This window comes from Diachasmimorpha longicaudata, chromosome 13 (assembly GCF_034640455.1).
Source record: "Diachasmimorpha longicaudata isolate KC_UGA_2023 chromosome 13, iyDiaLong2, whole genome shotgun sequence".
NCBI lineage: Eukaryota > Metazoa > Arthropoda > Insecta > Hymenoptera > Braconidae > Diachasmimorpha > Diachasmimorpha longicaudata.
In genome coordinates, this window is record NC_087237.1 from 272,004 (window position 1) to 292,355 (window position 20,352).

A 20,352-nucleotide genomic window follows, 5' to 3' on the forward strand; every position below is an offset into this window, starting at 1 on the left:
GGTCTTTTCCTCTTTCGATATGTTTTATAGAGATAGCGTAGAATAACTGAAATAGCTTCAGTGAAATTTTTCAATTCATTAGTATCTATCGCAAACTTCAGATTTTTTTTGTTTCTTCAAAAATCTACATTATTTATTTACATTATAATTATGTTTAATAAATGATTACACTTCGGTTTTGCTGGAGAAATCAGTTTTTGATACCACTCTTTTCTAACGATTCCTATTGAATTCCTATGGGGAATAGGCGAATCGGAAAGTTCATAGGGTCGCCCCACTCTCCGTTCATCACATGTTTTGTACTCCGTTGACATGTAATTTTCGAAAAAGTGAATGAAATTCGTATTATCGCAGCGCATCTGACGTACCTCACAGACTAATAATAACAACGAATAAAAGCCAAAGAGTCGGCTTAACTTTATCCGACAGACGGTCAATCCCACCGCGCTTTTAGCTTTTTTCTCTTCGATGAGTCTACAGAAAGAGCATAAACACAGACAGGGAGATTTTCGAAGGGTCAGTCACTCGTCAAGTATCGAATAAAAGAACCCTCCTCTGTCCTTCAGACGGAGATGAGTATTTTCGCGGACAGTCAGACAGAAAACACAGATGAGTAGAAAAGAAAAAAAAAGGAAAAGCCTTGGAGATATACATCAATCGACTGAGAAAAGGTGGATTGTGATCGTAAAAAGGCAAGGGGAGGATTACCTGGTTTTTCGCCTGCTCACGTCCCGCTAATTCACAGCCCGAGGCTGTCCTTGAAACCCGTTACCAATGGCCTAACGAGCCGGTGGCCTCGCCAGCTATTTACACCTCTATTGTCCTTTATCAAGTGGACGGTCAAGCGTCGAACGTCCCCTATCTCCCGGATCTCACAAAGAAGCCACATCGTCTTTGCTATCATCAATCTACTTGTTCATTCAGGAACCGCCGTGCCTGCTCTCCTTCGCCTTTTCAGCGTCCGGATAGTCAATATTTCACGGACAAAAAAAACTTCTGATTTCGATGGCAATCTATTCTCAGGAGGAACCACCAAACCAGCTTGGATCGGTGATTGTGAGAGTCAAGGAATTTGAAATGATGCTATTGGAGATGGGGTAATTTTAGATAATTAGGAAAGAATGAAATTTTTAATTGTGAATAAGTGTATTAAATGCTTTTATTCATAGGCTGAGAAAAGTACATAGACAAATGACGAAAGGAATATAATACGATTCAAAGCGAATTAAAATTGGAGAGAAAAAAATCCCGCGTTAATCACGCTGGGAATCGAACCCGGGTCCCGCAGTATCCTGCCAGGCAGTCGTACCGACTGAGGTACCGGATATCAGACGCATTATTCTGCACTTGATTTAAGTATATTTTGATCAGTGTTCAATGATGATTCTTATAATTGCACTTTTTTTATTGTGTGAAGTGCTTAACTCTAATTGGAATTATTTCCACTGTGGTTTGCTGCATTTTTGTTGCACATTTGATCTCATTATTGAAAATTCGTAATGTTGGGAAATAAATCACAACCTCTGTCTTCCTAGTTTTTTTGATTAGATTTACGGACTTATTAGATGATGAAACTGCGTCTAAAGCTGCAATATTGTCAGTCTCCCAGTGTCCAAGTACAATGAGGACTATCCCATTGATGTTTACAACAATAGGAGAGGATGAAGGGGGATAACGCGGTAAAATCTGAGGGTGCCTCAATGGTGGTTGGCGAAGGGTAGTGGTTGGCTTTATTCTGGGATGAAAAAAAAACGATTTATCGGGTTCATCGACGGTGAAAACTTCTCGGTAAGTACCAACACAACCATTACCACTCTCTATTGTTATTGTTTGATAGTGTTTTTGCCATATTCTCGACACTGCGGGCAACTTGGTATCCACCATAAAATCATCGTATGACGGTAGAACACGGGATGGAACCCGTGACGAGTGGTGGTTTGTTGGAAAAGTTCGATCATAGACGTACGAAGAAGACTCAATATTGCATGAAAGAGCCGCTGGGTTATTTGATTCTCGTAAAAGTGGGGAAGGTGAAAATGAAAAGAAGAAAATTGAAAATATAGAGACGTAATAATCATCACATGTTCTGGTCACATAATCATCAAGTTTAGATACAACAATCATTTTTTAATACGCGCAGCGAAACATTGAGAAGGAATTACCGTAGGGGAAACCGTACCACGATGGGGTATGCAGAGAGGAATATTCCGTAAAAATGACGTAGAAGTTTCGTAATTTCCAAGCAAGAATCTTTCTCTCCGTGTGATTTTACTTAATACGGACTTTGGCACGTCTCGTGTTACACTATTATCTGCATTACTTGACAGACATTTTTCATAAAAATTATAGTACTACCAAAGCAAAAGAGACGCGAAGAGCGCAGGCAAAAAATCACCACAAATGTTATAATAAACGCTACGAAATCTCACGTTAACAGTACTAACTTTTTAACAACCGGCAGATATCATTGATATTTATGAAAAATTTCTCTCAAGTAATTTATAAAGTCCAAATTTCTCGAGAAAAGTGAAGACGTGTTTCCCTAAGTGGGTGCAGCTAGAGGCACCCTGTCTAGACCTCTTTGAGATATCATTGATTTTCCATTTATTTTTATAATTCTTGACGGGACGTCCTCTTTCCGCGGTGACTCATCGTCACTTTCCATTTCTAATAAACGCCTCATTCCACCATCTCGATTAAGGCCGTCGCTCAAAGTAATTATCCAATCGATTCGAGGCTCAAGGAACGAGAAATAACGAGTAAAGTGTACGGGTGCGACATATTACGATATTGTCGGTACAATGAAGAGCGTGATAGACTGAGATGAGAGAAGCCATTCTGCGTAGGTTGAACCCACTAATAATGCTCACTAAAAGTCGATGGAACTGGCAGTCTGAGAGATTTATCTCAAAATTCGTTCCTAATATTTCCAGCACATTCTTTGGTAATTTTTATGTATTTACACTTTAACTAGAATGTCAAGGGATCTCCCAGCTAAAATTTAACGGTTTAATGAACTAATCGAAAATTCTCTTTCATTTTTGGGTACTTAAACCTCCAGTACGATTTGATTCTGAATATGTATGTTTCAATAGAGGAAACTTAAGAAGTTATTGATCAGTGTGTGTGCAGTATTATGTCTATAAAATAGAGTTAGTCATGCATTTGTTAGTTAATAACTAGAAGCCTTTAGTTAGTTAAACGAGTTAAATAGTACTTTCCATGTCTCACAAACCTTCCTCCCTCTTACAATAATTATCAACCAATATATTATGATTATGAAAGACGTTTTATCAGCGCAATAACATTAGTTTTTTTTCAGCGCAACACCCCCCGTCACTTTATCCTCCAAATTCTTATCCATGCCCAGTAATTTTCATTCGTTACCCTACATCTCCAAAGCGTCATTCACCTAATATTACAACTGTCGTGAATTGCTTTCCAATATCGAATATATTGTCACAAAAAGTAGGGGCTGAGACGTTCCTAAGCAGAAATTTTGAGGAATATGTATCAGCGATACCAAGGGTGAAGGAAATGGTGAGATAGGACTTGCATTTATTCGATAGAAGACGCGACGTTTCGCCAATGGAAAAATTCTTGGGCGTGTCGCTCTCAAAATGGAAATATTGAGTTGGGACAGTATCGAGTGCAGTAGCAACACCACCACCACTACCAACACCAGTCAAATATGCCACACCTCGGATTCCTCATTCTTCGTTCAATCGAAAATCTAACTCAACGAAAAACCCTGTGAGAATATAAAATTGCTACGTATGTGTATTGATGTCCATAGTCGTGTGGTAAAGCCATTCAAATGTTCAGTCTATGGTTGCATTTGGCACGTGTGATTCAAATATATCATCGTGCTCAGTGAAAAGAGCCATGATTTAGTCAGACATGTGTCGCTCTATCGTATTCATCACTGAGTTTTGCATGATATTGATTGTAAATGTAATTTGTGGCGGTGAACTTTAGTTAATTAACACCAACCATTGAATATCCAATGTACAGACGGCACCGTCAAGTACAAGTTTCTGTTGACTCTAGCTAACCGAGGAGGGGTGAAACTTTTGTATATGACGTTGAGCACTGGACAAAAATTATGAAAACAAGAGTTGCGTGAACCAAGTTCTGGTTTAATTAGATGAAGTAGGTACACGGGGAAGAAAAAGGAAGAATATTGTAAAACCAATTTTGTGAACTGATTGAATCAGAAAATTTCATTTACTTGGGTATCGGTTGATTGGATAATTGTACTATTATTTCAGCCCAAGAACATTAGGCCGCACTATTCAGCCTTTTTTCCTCAAAGGATCAATTCAACTGATAAAATAAACTCTTCCCTCTCAATTGAACTGAGAATCATATCCCTGAAAACTGATAAAAGAGAATAAACTGACGAATGAGGTGTATTCCATGAATTGATGCGGTGAAGTGTACAGCCGTCTTCTCAAGAGGAATATTCAATTCACAAACGAATGAAAACATTCACTCGGAAGGCTCTAGTGAATGCAACTGAGGAGTTTCAAAGTTTTTTGAAGAACAATTTATTCTTCCTCTTTTTTTCAACGAAAGATAAAATAACGTGGAGGAGCAAGTCCACGAGTGGATAGTCAACATTGATCCCGGGGGAGTGAGAATTCTCCAGCAATGTTGGTGGATGAAACCCCCTCTCTTCTTGCCCTATCGTCTAGTGCGCCACTACGGTGAAAACTGAGGTGCAATAAAAACGTACAAGAGCAAATGAAACAACCGGAGAGGCACACCTTTGTATAAAATACCCGAAGTGTGATATTGTCCAATGGCGTGAGGAGATGAAGAGCGAAAGGAACCAATGAAAATGGAAAAAAAACGAAAAACGAATACAACAGATAATTGCGAATTACTTTTGCGATTGCTTTCCGCTGTTATGGATAGCCAAGTCTCGGCAACAATTTGACCGTTTTTTTAAAGATTTGACATCTGCACGTAAAATTTCCTTAGGCTGTTGATCTAATTCTGAATTCTTAACTTACATTCTCTTAGATATTGACTCACTATTTCTATATACTTAGAGCCTGGTCCATTTACAAATTTGTTCGTTGTATAAAGTTGTTAGGGCTGAATAAGTTTTTCATTTTCTCTCGATTATTTGTCTTGAGATTTTCCCTTCTTTAATCCCGGAATTTTTTATCGTATTCAATATTTATGAAAAATTTGGAGAGGCCTGTCATTGGAAAATGAAATGTTTTCAGAGCTTTTCTAATTCCTGGCCAATAGGAATCAACATTTTGTCTCCTTCTGCAATGGTAAAGGATATTTACTTTTACTCGGACGTCTTTTTTTAGAAATAACCAGTGAATATTTCTGATGAGGAGCATAAATGAATTTAGGATGGATAGAATATGAGAAATCGTCTATAAATCTCCAGTTTTTGAAAGAAAAGTGCAAGTATTGAAGAATTACTTGAATAAAAAAATTGAAATAGTAAAACAAATGAATGCATAGGGCATTTGTCGTTAAAAAATATGTATCAATAATAAAAATGCTATCTTTCAATGGATTTCAATTCCAGCACGATTGATCTAGACAAAATAAACTGGAAAAATTCGGTAAAGCTCAAAATTTCAATGTACACTGTGACCGACACCGACATATCTATTTATCTCGTGAATTACTCTGCAAACAAGTCTGTCGCTGTTCGCCATAAAATGTAGAATCATTTCGATTATTAAGCTCAGAGTATTTCCCGAAAATGGAATTAAACATCAATTTAATTGAGATAAAAAATTCGAAGAACATTGTCGATAGTGTAGACATCTTATAGTCTAATTTTCTAGTCACTTTGCCATTTCAGCTCTTCTCCCAAAACTGACTTTGAAAGACACGCCCAGAAAATCTTTAAGCCCCTTTTCTTTCTTAATTGTAACTACAGTCAAGACATTTTCATACAATCAAACCGTTGTCGTTTTATCTGAACCAAACATCAGCCCACACGGAGAGAAAAATTCACGTAATTTGTAGAGAATTTTTCTTTCCGTGTAAGTGCAACGCATACTTTTACACCCGAAATTACCTGAAAATAAACCGTCTGTCAGTCGACCACAACAGTCGTCTTATCACTCTCCAAAACACAAAAGCGTTTATGTTTCTATTGTCTCTAAGCGATAAATTTCGCAACAAAATGGGGAAATCCGAGCCAGGCACACTAAATTTTCATTTAAAAACCGCGGTATCCTACGTTAGTCAGGTTTTCTCTGATCAGGTCAGTCCTCATCAGAAATTGATACCAAATAGTATGCAAGCAAGATCAAATGATTTCATCGAATTCGGATCCATTTCATCTCATAAAATTCTGACGAAAATTGCCATTACACCATTGATCAGAACCTGATCTCAATTTCCACTCGGACTATTCATATTAAAATATTTCTAGGCTTTCACTGACTTTAGTATTGTAAAAGAGAAGATAAACCCTGCACAAATATACTTGGAGTATAAATAAATAGAATTACTTTTCGCTGGAAGCAATTTTCTGAACTAATTGACGTTGTTTTCATATGTATTGAGAACATCGAAGACTGAAATTTTCAGAAATGGCAAAGCTCTAAGACACCTAAAAGGGATGGAAAGGAAAAACCAGACAAACCGGAAATCATATATAATAACCGCAAGAATTATAGTGCGGAGCAATGGGTGAAGTGGAATGGCGCCAGTGTTAAATCCGTACGTGTGAAGGAATAAGTCAGAATCGTAAAGTAAGACTGTCAGTTTTGGATCGTTGGAGCGTGTCGAGAGGTCTGCGAGGATAGGGGGTAGAGATTTATCCCCTCATGAGGAGAGGAGAGCCATAAAACAAAAACGTACACTTGTGATTTTTGGGTGTGATGCACCGTAAGAATTTCGCACGATATTTTGCTCTTCTATTTTACCACTACTGAGGGATACAGGGCTATTTGGCGCATAACGAATTGAAACGGGATAACGGCTAGAAATGTGAGAACTTATTGGCGTAATTCATATCCAGTAGGTGGGATTATTCCCATCTGTTCATTTTATTATCAATTTTCGGATATATGACTAATCCTGAGAGACGTGATGAGTTTTATTACACCACAAACAGTTTCACCGTCTCATCGTCTGTCGACGATTATTTATCCCATTCTATTGATTGAGTACGAAAATGTGCGCACAATTAAAGGGTCAAATCTGTGGAGGTATGTCGACTTAAATCAGTTGTCAATGGAGAACGCATTATAATTCAAAAATTAATTTATGGAGAATTTTTATAAAATGGATTCTACTATGAAGAATGAATATAGTTATATTTTCATACGAGGACAAAAACTAGCTGGGATCGCAGTTACAAAATAAGAATTAACACGTTAATTTATTAACACGCGAAAATTCATTTCAATTATATATTTTTCTTTATCAGCGGAATCTGCATGGAATCATTATCAGAGTAATAAAAGTGCGTTCATGATTGTTTTTCAGTTGAATTCACTTATATTTCACTGATGTATAGTTTAAAAAAACAATTTCCCAAATTTTAACGATCAAAATCACTGATGAGGAGGGTTATTCTGATGAGCATTCAAGATTGTCAATAATTAATAACTGATTTCTGGGAATCAATTTTCTTTTCTCTGTCCAGTAGACTTTGTCCACAAAAAAGGTAGTGAAAAATTCAAATTTCGCCTCTAATATTCAGGAAAAATAGAGAGGAATGGGGTAACTTTTGGGGCTCGTCCACTTCATTCCGATATAAATAACTTAGCGGTAGTTGAATTCAGGCTTAAAATAAACGAAATCATTCAATATTTAAGGAGAGACACGTGATCATTACCACATTTAGTCTGAACTCCCCCATTCAGTCTTCTCTCACTCAATAGCCTGGTCAGGGATAAAAGTAAATTTGTAAGTCCTTTCCCCTATCGGTAGTAATATCATTCTTTAATCAATTGTACTCCTCTCCTTATAAATATTTTATTGATGAGGCACTGGAGGAATTTTTCTTCTATTTTTATCAAAAATTATTACAACACGTGACGTTTTCCCTGAAAAATAGAAATTGATGGCATTGTGCTGAGATTTATTACTAGAATTGCCATTGAATTACCATTTTATCTTCAATAGCATATAAATTCAATGGACAGAAATTATCCTGATTATTTTACGACAATCCACGGTATAATTATGGTTTCGGTAGCTCGTGGAGAATTTTATTTACACAACGTTGATAATAAATTGAAACCCCATATCCAGTTTGACCCGGATCCCTCCCGGCGAGCGCCATTAATATTAATCGAGAGCAAAAAAAGGAAAAACTGTAAATTTGTATAAAAAGTTACATAAATCTCAAAATTCAATTTCAATTCATTTGTTCATCGGAACAGGATTAGGACACTGAGGAGATGATTGTGAGAGTTTTGTTTTTATTGTTATTATTTCTTTCACTAATTGATACAGTTGAAAAAATTCTTAATCGAATTTAATGGATCTCAAATGGTATTATTATAAAACCGAAAACTAAATTTCATTGAATCATCAAAAAGGGAGTCTATAACCCGAAGATGGTGTAGCCTATAGAATAATTGCCGAATCTTAACGCTTCGGTATCACGAGGTAACTAACTTAAAATTAATGAAAACGATGAACATCTGAATTAAGAAACTCCCACTTGCGCTTCTCCGCCATGAAGACATAGAACTTCACTTTAACATCATCTATTTCTGCCGAAGATTGTCAATCGATCGCTTTAAAAATTACATATTCCCCTGAATTTTCCATTAAATGCTAAATCTTTAAAAGCCAACTTCCCTGTGATGTAGCTATTTCCATTCTGACATATACGTACATAATTTAAACAAGGGCTTCAGTAATTTTATAAAAAAATATTTTTCTGTAAATCCCTCGAAATTTATGGAAGTTTAAATTAAATTTTCCCATTTTGTGATCATAAATTACATCTTTCGACAGCCAATTTTTGTCCACCCTCCGGATCGAAGAGTAAAAAATGAGTAATAGCCCATGTGGGCTATTGGTAGAGGAAGGACAGTTTCCAGAAAACTTTCTCCGTAGAAATTGACGAAAAATTTATCCAGCAAAACTAGCCCATCTGTATATGAGAGCACTCACCCCGAACTGAGTAATTTCATCGGTTTTTCGAGGATACACTTCATTTTTTCATCGGACGGATTGGCCCCGTTGGCATAGGAAACGAGCGTTGACAGCCCAGAGGGTCTCAGCGACCGAAATGATTTCATTCCTCCCTCTGGCTCAATCCCTCCCTCCCTCCCCCAATGCGCTCCAACGAGTAAATACTCGGTTGGATTGGAAGAGTGTTGGTGTATGTATATGTATGGACGAGAACTGAGTAGAGAACGAAGTGAGAGTGTAAGTCCTGGTGAGACAGGTGGTGGGAAGAGGAGGGAGCAAAATGGGAGAATGAGCATGGGGTAGACGGTTGTGGATTTACCCAGTCGAATGATACGTCCCCCGGTCAACTCCCCCGGTATTCTACATACACAACCACAACGACAACTGTCGACTGTTTGAAATGGGTCAAGGGTGTGTGTCATTCTACCGCCGCAGGCCGTACACAAAATCCCTCCAAGAGGGGACAACCGGTAAGCTGAAAAATAATGTATCCTTAACTCCTACTGGAATGGAAATTTAGTTCAAGTTTAGATGCCAGTCGTATGAAATCAGACCTTACGATGCATCAAAAAGGGAGCAAATAATTGGATCAGGTTCTGATCCATTGTTTCATGGCAACAATTTGACTTTCAAAAAGGGAAGTCAGCTGAGTATCATCATATTTAGATCATAGAACTTTCACAGTCTCTGACTTCTAAGTAAAGGCAGAGGAGCGCGACCAAATTTGAATCCGAATCATTTCAGGCTACCTGACCTCAGACTGAAATCATATCCACTCTATTAGATTCTCACCAGGATCTTCTCCATATTGCAACCATTATTTTTTAGCAAATTGATCGTATCATGAGAATCGACCTGATCAGATGAAACTTGAGTACCATCAGATCAATTCCTGATCCTAACCCAGGGTAGGTCTCAGGTACGAACGAACATTGGATCAAGGTCGATTGAGAATTCACGAAAGTAGATCGAGCCTAGATACTCAAGGCTGAACCAAGAACGGCTTGGATGCCGTTCAAAAACTCACTATTTTGACGAATTTTTCTCAAAATTGAGTCATACTTGAGTACTTGGACTTGGGATTCGAATGCAATTTAAGTTTCAACATTCAAGAAAAATTGTTACTTGAATTTTCAAATTATTCCATCATTTTTATCATGAAGTAGAGTTGAATAGAACTATCGCATTGAATTCAGTTGAGCTTAAAAATTCCAGGTGGAAATTGAACATCGCTACCAGCTGAATTTTTAATGGATTGAAAATTCAGGGAAATTACTTCTTGAATTTTCAAGTAATTTCATCATTTTCATCATCACGGGCCTCTGAATATTGTAATCGCATAAAATACTCCAAAATTCAACCAATTTAAATGAAAAGCTGTAAAAAATTTCAACATTTATGACTGGAATATTTATTTGATAACAATTTTCATTCAAAATTTTTATGTACCATTTAAATATAAGTAAAATCTCATATTTTCATGGAGCCATGGAACGATTAACTGAATGTAATGTAACGGTTGGATGACAAATTGCTCAAAAAGTTATAACCGCAGGACATTAAAATTGATCATATTAAATTACGTTTTATTTCTCAAATTCAAAATGAAAGGCTAATTTGAAGCGCAATCTTCTCTACTACTTCAATTGTTAATTACTTTACCAATATTTTAAAATATCTTATATGGCATTAGTTATTTCTGCAATGAATACCTAATTTGCTCTGATCTACCATTTGTTTGTTTATACCAAATGGACCGAAACTAGTGTGACATTTTCAATCGCTCATTTCTCATATGAAGAATCGATTCATGAATCTTAAAATTTGATTATTTTCCAAAAGCGCATTATCTCCTTCAGTAAAACATGCATTCAGCACTCATGCTATTTCGAGATTTGTAGTTACGGTGTTGAATGGTAAATGATAGCGAGGCCCAGTGCGTGCTCAGTCTCGTTGAAAAAATAATAATAACGAGCGATTCCTCGCCTCATAACAGTAACTGACGTATCACCTGGTGAGACAGCGTCACGCCATGTCACTTTTTCACATTTCTGTTATGTAAAATAGCCGCTTTCGCCCTCTCCCTGCCCTTCATTTTTTTTGTCCTCATATCATCCGAGAGTGACACCGAGAGACGCGTGGGATACGTTATGATAACATTTACGGTGCGATACATCTGGGTTAGGCTGCTGTCGCGCAGTGAATGTGCGGATTAAATGCCTCCAGAGAATTTGTCGTAGGGGTTAGTTACCATGTACACCACCTCCATACCCCGAGGTGCGGTAGAGTTGAGGGATTGTGGGTAGACAGTAATAAAAAAACTATAATGAGAATAAAAATGAAAAGGACAAAGCGCTCGTTCAATTTATTCACTAATCCACTAATGGGAATCCAGTGTTCGAAGGGAGGAACAAAATACCGGGCGTTGCACTGCTGGGGAAATGAAAACGATGAGATAAGAGAGCTTTTACCTCATCTTCTCTCGCTCTCTCTCTCTCTCTCTCTCTCTCTCTCTCTCTCTCTCTCTCTCTCTCCTCGTCTCATTCTCCATCCCCAGCCCGGAGTCCAACCCCATCTTTTTTTAACCTCCTTTAACGTGCCTCTTCCGAGTCTAGTAAGTAAATGGGGGAGAGAGCTAGACGAGTATTTATGATGAATTTTTCATTGCAGCCAGTAGCTCTCTTGCCTTTAGGCATGTGTACACCGTTGAGCAAAGGAACGCTGAAAGTCACTGAGATGTGGAAATAGTGGAATAATACCAGCCTGAGTACACACATTGTAAGGTAACACCGAGTAATGCGATAGAATATTGAAGTAAATGGTGAAGCACTTGTGTGTGAAAAGTAAGTTTTACTTTTTTTGTCACCGGTTCCCTGGTACAAAAGTAGATGTTAAGATAGAGGGGAAAAAATACTTGAATCAAGTACAAACTACATTAAAAATAAGTATTTTGCGAGACTAAATGTACGCTTCGTGCGCCCTATTTGTATTTCCCGCCTCGGATGTGAACATATGGCGATTACATTCACCAATGAGGAAAAAGTCTTACGCATGAAGTTAGCCAATGTCTTACGTAGCTAACTTAATTTATGTGCTTCTCCTTTAATAAATAGGATTAGACTTGTTTCAGGTGTTGTACCCAGGGAGGAGAGTGTACGGAGAGAATTTTCTTATAAAAATTCTAGTCTCCGTACTGGAAAATATTACAATTACAAATTTAATATTGTTAAGGTAGAAATTCTGGGGATTTTAAAAGTGAATTTTTACAGAAGTTCAACAGAAATTCACGTTTGAGGCGATAAAATTTTCCGTGTCAACACTGGAATTCTTCCCGACTAGCACTTGGCGACTAATTCCCTGGGCAAGCGCCACAATTTTTCGTAAGAATTTCTCTCCTTGAACTCATCATTATTCGCGGCTCAAAGGGATTAATTCCACGAATAATTTGTCGGTATTTAAATAATATCATTTAGTACTTAGTTATCATAGTTGTATCCTCTGACTGATTATAAAGAGTTTATGACTTCTGTACGCGTCAGAGTCCGGTTCAAGGCTGATCTTTGCATAATCAACCAACTCTTAAATAATATATTGATGGTTTGTATTTCACCACTTGGTTGGCTTAATTGCATTACGCTGGCACGTACCACATTGATAATGCTGGACGTCCACAAATTCAAAGTTGGGGCATGCGACAAGTATATGAAATAAACTTATTTGAAGTACATTGGATTTTCCATGGTAAAGCCGGTAGCCAACCGATTTGCACACCATGTCATTATTTATTATGAATGGACTAAGAAACACAGATACGTTTATCATTAATATGTGCACTCGACCTCTTACAGGTGGGAAAATTAAGAATAAAATATCACTGAATGGATTTACCAGGAAGGATTTTGAGTAATGCCTGCACGGCCCATAATTTCAACTATCCAACATTACTAACTAAGGGGAAGAATGTAATGAGCGGTTATGATTCCTCTGGTGATTCGGAAATGAAATCCAGTGGAGTCAGCTTACGGTCGTTTTTTAAAGCATTGAGAACATATATTGAAGAACCATTTGATGTATACGCAGAAGACAGTAGACTCGTGAGGAAATGATTTTTTTCTCAATATTGTTATGGAAAATAGAATATGCTTATGTATCCTTCAAATATGGGGTATATTATATTGTTGATTCGATATTTGTAATATAATATAGTTCATTCAAGTATATTGTTTTTCCGTGTATGCTATGTAGATGAGGTAGAGATGAATTGACTTACCATGCACTTTGGATACTCCTCCTCGACTCTCGGCCTCTTCCAGCCAAGTAAAGGTGGTATACACACTAAACCAGACAGCAACCATACGAGTGCTATCATGGTAATAGCAAGAGCCGGTGTTCTCTTCCTCAGATATACCACTGCTTTTGTTATACTCCAATATCTGTCCAAACTTATGAGACATAGATTCATAATACTTGACGTACACAGTAACACATCCATTGCCGAATGTATGTCACACCACCAATAAGGAAATATCCAATAGCCCATTATCTCATTAGCAAGTGAGAAGGGCATTATAAAAAGACCGAGACAAAAATCAGCAACAGCTAGACTAGCAATAAACCAATAGGTAATGTTTTTCAGTGCTTTTTCTGTTGCAATGGCTATTATAACTAACACGTTACCAACAATAACAGCAATCATAAGTATCGTTGCTGCTATAGATGCCAATATTATTTGCAGCAAACTATAACCAGAAGGAAATAGGCTGTCATCACCACCAATATATGTATCATTGTTGTCGGTGACATTGTCAGTTCTATTGAAGACACTGACATTGATTAACTGCTCCTCCATCGTGCTAAAATCGTCATCAAAACCAAACAAAATTCCCGAATTTTCACCAATATCAGTACCAGCTGATACGTATTTCAATTCTTCCTCGTTACCACCAATTGACGATACTTCAATGAAAATATCATCATCAGTATTACCACTCTCGTCACCCGATGCGTAACCGTCGTCCTCCCCTTGTTCACTGTCCTCCTGGTTCTCAATCAATGAATCCGTCACTTGGTCCTCGTTACAGTGATAAAGATTACTGGGACAATTGGTTGTTGTCATACGACCACCTCTCTCACCAACAGTCTCATGCTGATCACTATTCAATTCCGTTGTTCCAGCAGTACTGACTGATGATGATGATGATGATGATGTTGACGATGAGGACGACGATGATGACGATGACGATGACGATGGGGATGGCGATGGGAATAATGGGAGTGGAGTTGATGATGGTACAGTAGAACTGCTGCTGATGTTACCTGAAGATGACCAGTCGACCAGAGTGCTCATGTTCTCCTCGAAGATGCTCGTCGACGCCAGACTACCTGCGTTATTGACGCTGTTCATGTCCAAGCCCGACATGGTTTGCACCTTCGATGCTAGTTCGTGCTATCGCACCATTGTTACAGCTTTTAATGTCGTAGCATCGTAATCTTTTTTTTTGTAATGTGGCTGACGCAATGGCCGATGTGCCACACACGTGCCAAAAAATAACAGTAGCATCAGTGCTAATGTACGTTGAAGCGAAATAGAGGAAATTAGTACGGCGTGATGACGATTTGATGAGATCAGACTGTGGCCCTTGTGACACGTTACAATGACCCTTCCAGCCTTCTCGTTCACGCGTGAATTCCTCTCGTCGCATTTCGGAGAGGCCAGGGCCGACATGCCCGCTTCAAGATGGCCTCATTGCCTGTTTCTCGGTGTCTTTTGTTACACTTTTCCCTTCTTTTTCCTTTAATGTATTATTTATTTGTTCTCCCACAGCCCCAGCCTTTATTGCCACAAGTTAATGATTAATCTTGTCCTTATGTGTAGGGTTGTCACGGGAGGTGCTTTATTCAACTGGTCATCCTATTTATGAAAAACCCTCAAACCTTCTCTTATTGATCATACGACGGATAATGTGGGTTCTGGTTATTTCTGGTGAATCCCGTCCCCTTCTTAATGTGTTTCTTCGTTATTTCTTATTTATTTTTTTGTTTTAAAATCTTTAGTAGTCAGGGAGTAATAATATCCTCTCAGTTATACTTCACCGTCATCACTCCTTTCACTGTACACTCTTCCACTTCCGTTTTCTCTTCGTCTACTTGATTTATTGCTCGTGTTGTGCGTTGCGGAACGGGCCAAGAGGGTGAATATTACACGGGACTGGGTGGGAGGAGTGATTAAAGAGGGGAAATGAATGTAAAGACAAATGGATATACCACGATGCCCATTACATTTAACTATTTATCCTATACTTCTTTCACTGTACCTCGAAAAAAAATCTTCTCTCTCTCTCTCTCTCTCTCTCTCTCTCTCTCTCTCTCTCTCCCTTTCCTTTGTTTTAACCACTACAGCAGATTTTTCTGCTTCCGTTTCTCAAGAGATGGAAGCAAAAAAAAAGAAATGGTTAATCATTCACAGAACAATAATGCATGTGCCACGTGAATGAGAAAGCCCGAATAAATTGGTCCCGTTGCTCTCGTTCCACTCACGTTTTTCAAGCCCTTTATTTTATCATAAAATAATTGTTAAAGGTACTAGCGAGTGAGGGAGATATAAATTGATTTTGAGGAATTTATTACGATGAAAATAGGGAGAGAAATGAATTCAAGAGGAGGAAAAATTTTTTAATCAAGAAGATCTTTTGATCCTTCAACCGCTTTATGTAATTTTAACGTAACTCTCACTTATTTCAAGGTGAGACTTCTTATTTCCTCTACTCTAAACTCGATATTTTCCCTCTTCAACACTTTCCGTTTCTCTCGTCACTCACACCCTGACACAAAACCTCTTGACATTCCACCACCTCAAAACACTTCACTCTCAACCTTATTATTTATCACTACCTTAACTATAATCCTCGAGATAATATTCTAGATTAAATAGACTTTGATTTTTTAAATTCCTCTCTACGCTGATTTACTCACTCTATAATCGATTGAGTGCCGTACTAATAATGCCACGCGAACATTAATGAATTACCGCTGTGGCTTATTCTTTTGGAAAAAGGCTATTTATTTTTTTTACCCGTACTGCTCCGACCTGCTTTTCAAAAAACTACAACGATTTAACAACGAGGATAAAACAATGAATGACGTTGAAATAGTGGATTTTTTTTCGCTTATTCCTTTACGTTAAATCGTTATTATCAATTAAAATTTTTAATTTCAACTTTCAAAAGTTGTCGCCCTTAGTCAATGAACTATGAATTATTACATCTGTTTTATTTTTCAACTCCACCAAGGAGATTACTCCCAAGCCTGCTCTCGTTTACACCTAATATCCGAATAAATAAGTATATCGCGATTTTATTCTACGGAATAATCAATGAATAATTCCCTTAAAATTACGAAGAACAAAATGAAACAGGAGTTCACCGGAAAACAATAGGGATGAGACGGAAGGGATGCAAAAGGTGGGCCCGCACGTTGGCTCTTTGTTATTCTCCACGAGTAATCGAGTTATATATCATCTCCTCACCCCCAACGAATTCTTCGTAACAAATTCGGGTAACTCTTCCTCAATTTAGTCCATGTGGGTTGTACTCCGGTTTATGTACACCTATTTACACCTTCACAGATCCTCCTCACCCCCGATTAATATTTTCTCCCCTGACCCCTCGGGTACCGCAGGACATTCACCAGTGTCGTCGGATCATCGGATTATCGGTCATGTCTTTCCTCCGTTTTTTTTCTCTTCCTATCTCCAATATTCACCGAAGATTGACGACTCGTACGTGACACGACCACTCGATATTCCTCACCGATGACGACAATAGTTTCGCCACTTCCTACTCACAATTCACCAATCACCAAGTGGCTCTATTCTCTCGAAGACTTGAACTCGTTCATGCAGATAATTTATCATCAACGTGTGAGTGACACTTTTATTCGGTTTATCAATTTTTTTATTTTCCACGGACTTGACGAATTCTCGATTTAATCGCCAGCTTCTTCGTCGTCGTCGTCGTCGTCGTCGTCGTCGTGGACGTGGACAATGAGAGTACAGAGCACCCGATGATGCGCAATATTTTGTGCTACCTCTTGGTACGTGCAGGCTCTCGGCACTTCCGACACTCTTCACCCTCGAGCATCGCACGACGACGACGAGTGTACGTCACCCCGCACGTACTGTTCAACTACTTCACCAAAGATTCCTTCCACTGTCAAACGTTATTTTATTCGATTTCAGTCGGTATTTGAATAATAGACGTGATAAATCTTGACAAAGCACGTCCCTCACTATTGTTTAATCTATCAACACCAGGTCAATTGAGTTTTCTTCACTTGAATAGTCTCAGTTGTGAGTTCTTGTAATCGACGATTAAATCCCAGTGTCGTTTTACCTTGCGTGTCCCAAGTGCACTCAACTTGTTTCCGGCACGATATGTTTCACATCAAGTCACGATAAACTGCATGTGTACAATTCCCATATTTACACGATACGTGCCAATGTATTTTTCATTCTATTGTACACTTAACGGAAATTGGTGGAAGACAAAATTTGTATTTAGCGATCAGGTGTGAGGGAATTTTCAGGTTACAAATACAAAACAACTCATTGGTGACAGACGGAGATCGACGGAAATTAAGTGTTTGTTATTTATGAAAAATTCAGCTCGTTATGTACTGGCCAACAAAGTGCAATAAAATGTTTATGTTTGTACGGTATTGTTATGTCGGCACCCTGTCACGCTTGATTGCAATTCACGTTGTTTACTGTTCGAAATGTGTACAAACGTTTCAGGTGACTCGCAATGCTATTTTTTAAAAATCACCCGTTTTCATAAACAATTTGTTCTTCTGCTTCTGGGGGATGTTGTAATGAACACAAAACACGTGGGAAATTCGTACGCCGACGATTATGATTTTTTGAAAATTGTTCCCAGGAACACCGGGAGAATGGGGACGTGGACTCACGGTACACGACTCGCAGTATGAAATAGGGTGAAAAGCTCGGGCTCGTTGGAGGCTGACTGGAGGCGTCGACGATCGCGCTACTCTCCGTTCGGACGTATGGTTCTCGTATCGAGGAGGGGGTAGGGGGTGGAGGGAGGGTGAGTGCACAAGTGGTGTGCGCGCGCAACAGCCACTGGGGGGTACCTAAACAACAGAAGCACAAGGTATGCCGCGGCTTTTTTTTTTGTTTTATCCTCTGGGATTGAAACTGAGGGGGGGGGGTGGAGGAGTGTGGAGGAGAGGTAAGCGAGACAGAAGGGAAATTTACACAGCAAACTGCGTGTGTAAGTGGTGAGACGTGCGATGTGACTCACTCGACCAGAGTTGGTGTAAGGTTCGTTTGGGGGTGGGGGTGGGAGTGGTAGGGGGTGAGGGATCAGGAGGAAATATTGGGAGATGTAATAATTGTCGGGGGGTTATTGGGAATATGTAGAGGGAACTAGTGAGGGAGATCACACATTTGATTAATTCGTCCTTTTGGATTTTTATTCATGAGGTACTTTGGTGAATTTCATTCATTTTAATTCGTTGCATTTTCATTGTTGTGGGGATGTTTAGTACGGATCTGGTTTAGGAATTTTAGGAAATTGGAGGCAATCTTCGATTTAGGAGATAATTGTGGCGGATGTTTTTTTTTTCATTTAAAGAGATGAAATTGACGTCCATAAAATTATGTATTTGAATTTTACTGGTTTTTGCTGGAACTGACAACTCCTCCCTTCGTTTACCACCACGACAACTATATGGTGGCGTTGTCGGTTTAAAAAATGAGATGAAATTGATGATAAATTTTAAATTATTCACTACTTTTTCAGACATAATTAATGTATATTATTGATCGATATTGTGATGGAAACCCCCTATTTCGTTAATTCTTTCCTTTCGAATTTTTATTCATGAAGTATTTCCGTGAATCCTATTAATTTCAATTTCTCTCATTTTCGTTCTTTCGCTAATGAAATAAACGTCATTTTTCTCCATCTTTTTTGCCTGATTCCGGTTATAAATTGTACAAAGCCTGACAAATTACTCGGTTTAGTGGAAAATTCTCCAAAATGTTTATTTGTTCGTCATTTTAATTCATGGCATGTCAACAGTGAATGTCATTTATGGTTATGTTATTTGGTACTCGAGAGATTTTGCTCAGATATGCTGAATCACTCGCAGAAATTATTGAAGTTGCAATTAAAAAACACATTTAGAGGTCGTAATCTCATTTGTTGAAAAATTTAAAAGGAATTGGTTAACAATTTAAAATTATTCCGCAATGTTTTACTCGTCAATCGTCATTATCATCGATTGAATTATGGTCAATGAAATTTCCATTTTTATACTCCAGTTAAAAGTAAAAATCCCTTTGAAAAGTGAAAAACAAAAGAAAACATCGCGGAAGCAAATGCGGTAATCGGCACGCGCGTGCGGTTTAGTGCTAAACAGCGAAAGAAGGCCATTATCGGTCACCGGCTGAGTCAGTTATCATTATCAGGCTAGCATGACGGTAACGTCTTACTTGCGTTTTTCAGAAAATCGATTGAAATAGCCGCAATATATTCCTATGCGAGTAACTGATGGCATAAAAATAGTCCTTTTCTCGGTAGTTTAAAGGTAAGAAAACCATGTTCTGCTCCCGAGTCATGTAAAATAACTCCTCGTCTAGAAAAGACTGTCTTCATGGTCCGCGCTACCTATTACCCGGCTCAAACCAACGTTTTCCCTGTTCGGCGTAGTTTGAAAATATACCTTGACGTAAAAAATACTATCCTGACAATGACTCGAACTACGAATTGAAGATTAATGAAGGACGATAAAAATAAGTGACGAATATAGTACCCAATTAATGACGAGTGATGACAGTGATATATCTCGCGGAATACTATAAGAAGCATAAAATTATTTTAATGATACTTTACCTGATAAATTGCAAGTGGAATATATGAAACGTTATGATGATTCCATGAGACAGGGGGAACAAAAAGAATGTGCTGATACAATAAATCGAACTGGTAAAGAAGAACTTTTCTTCATATGCACCTGGCGCTGGTGTCGACTGTGGAGTGTTTCCGAAAGAATACGAAAATTATAAACTGACAACAGTTTTAATGAATCATGGTAGCAGTTAAGGATCGAGCCTCATTTGATGCAACTCGTTCCTCCTGTCCCATTAGAACGTGGTTTTCAAATCCTGGAGACATAAAATATCGTATA

At 38.2% G+C, this 20,352-nt stretch overlaps 1 protein-coding gene across 2 annotated transcripts in view; it reads right to left on the reverse strand.

The window, feature by feature from the left end:
• LOC135168958 (alpha-2 adrenergic receptor) overlaps nucleotides 1-18,147 on the reverse strand; it is a 144,255-nt gene extending 126,108 nt beyond the window's left edge. For both annotated transcript variants that reach the window (XM_064133613.1, XM_064133611.1), the window contains exon 1: nucleotides 13,415-18,147. In XM_064133613.1, coding sequence (XP_063989683.1) covers nucleotides 13,415-14,563 — 1,149 coding nt within the window. In that variant the 5' untranslated portion in view covers nucleotides 14,564-18,147. The remainder of the gene's footprint in view (nucleotides 1-13,414) is intronic.
• Between the last annotated feature and the right edge of the window lie 2,205 nt (nucleotides 18,148-20,352).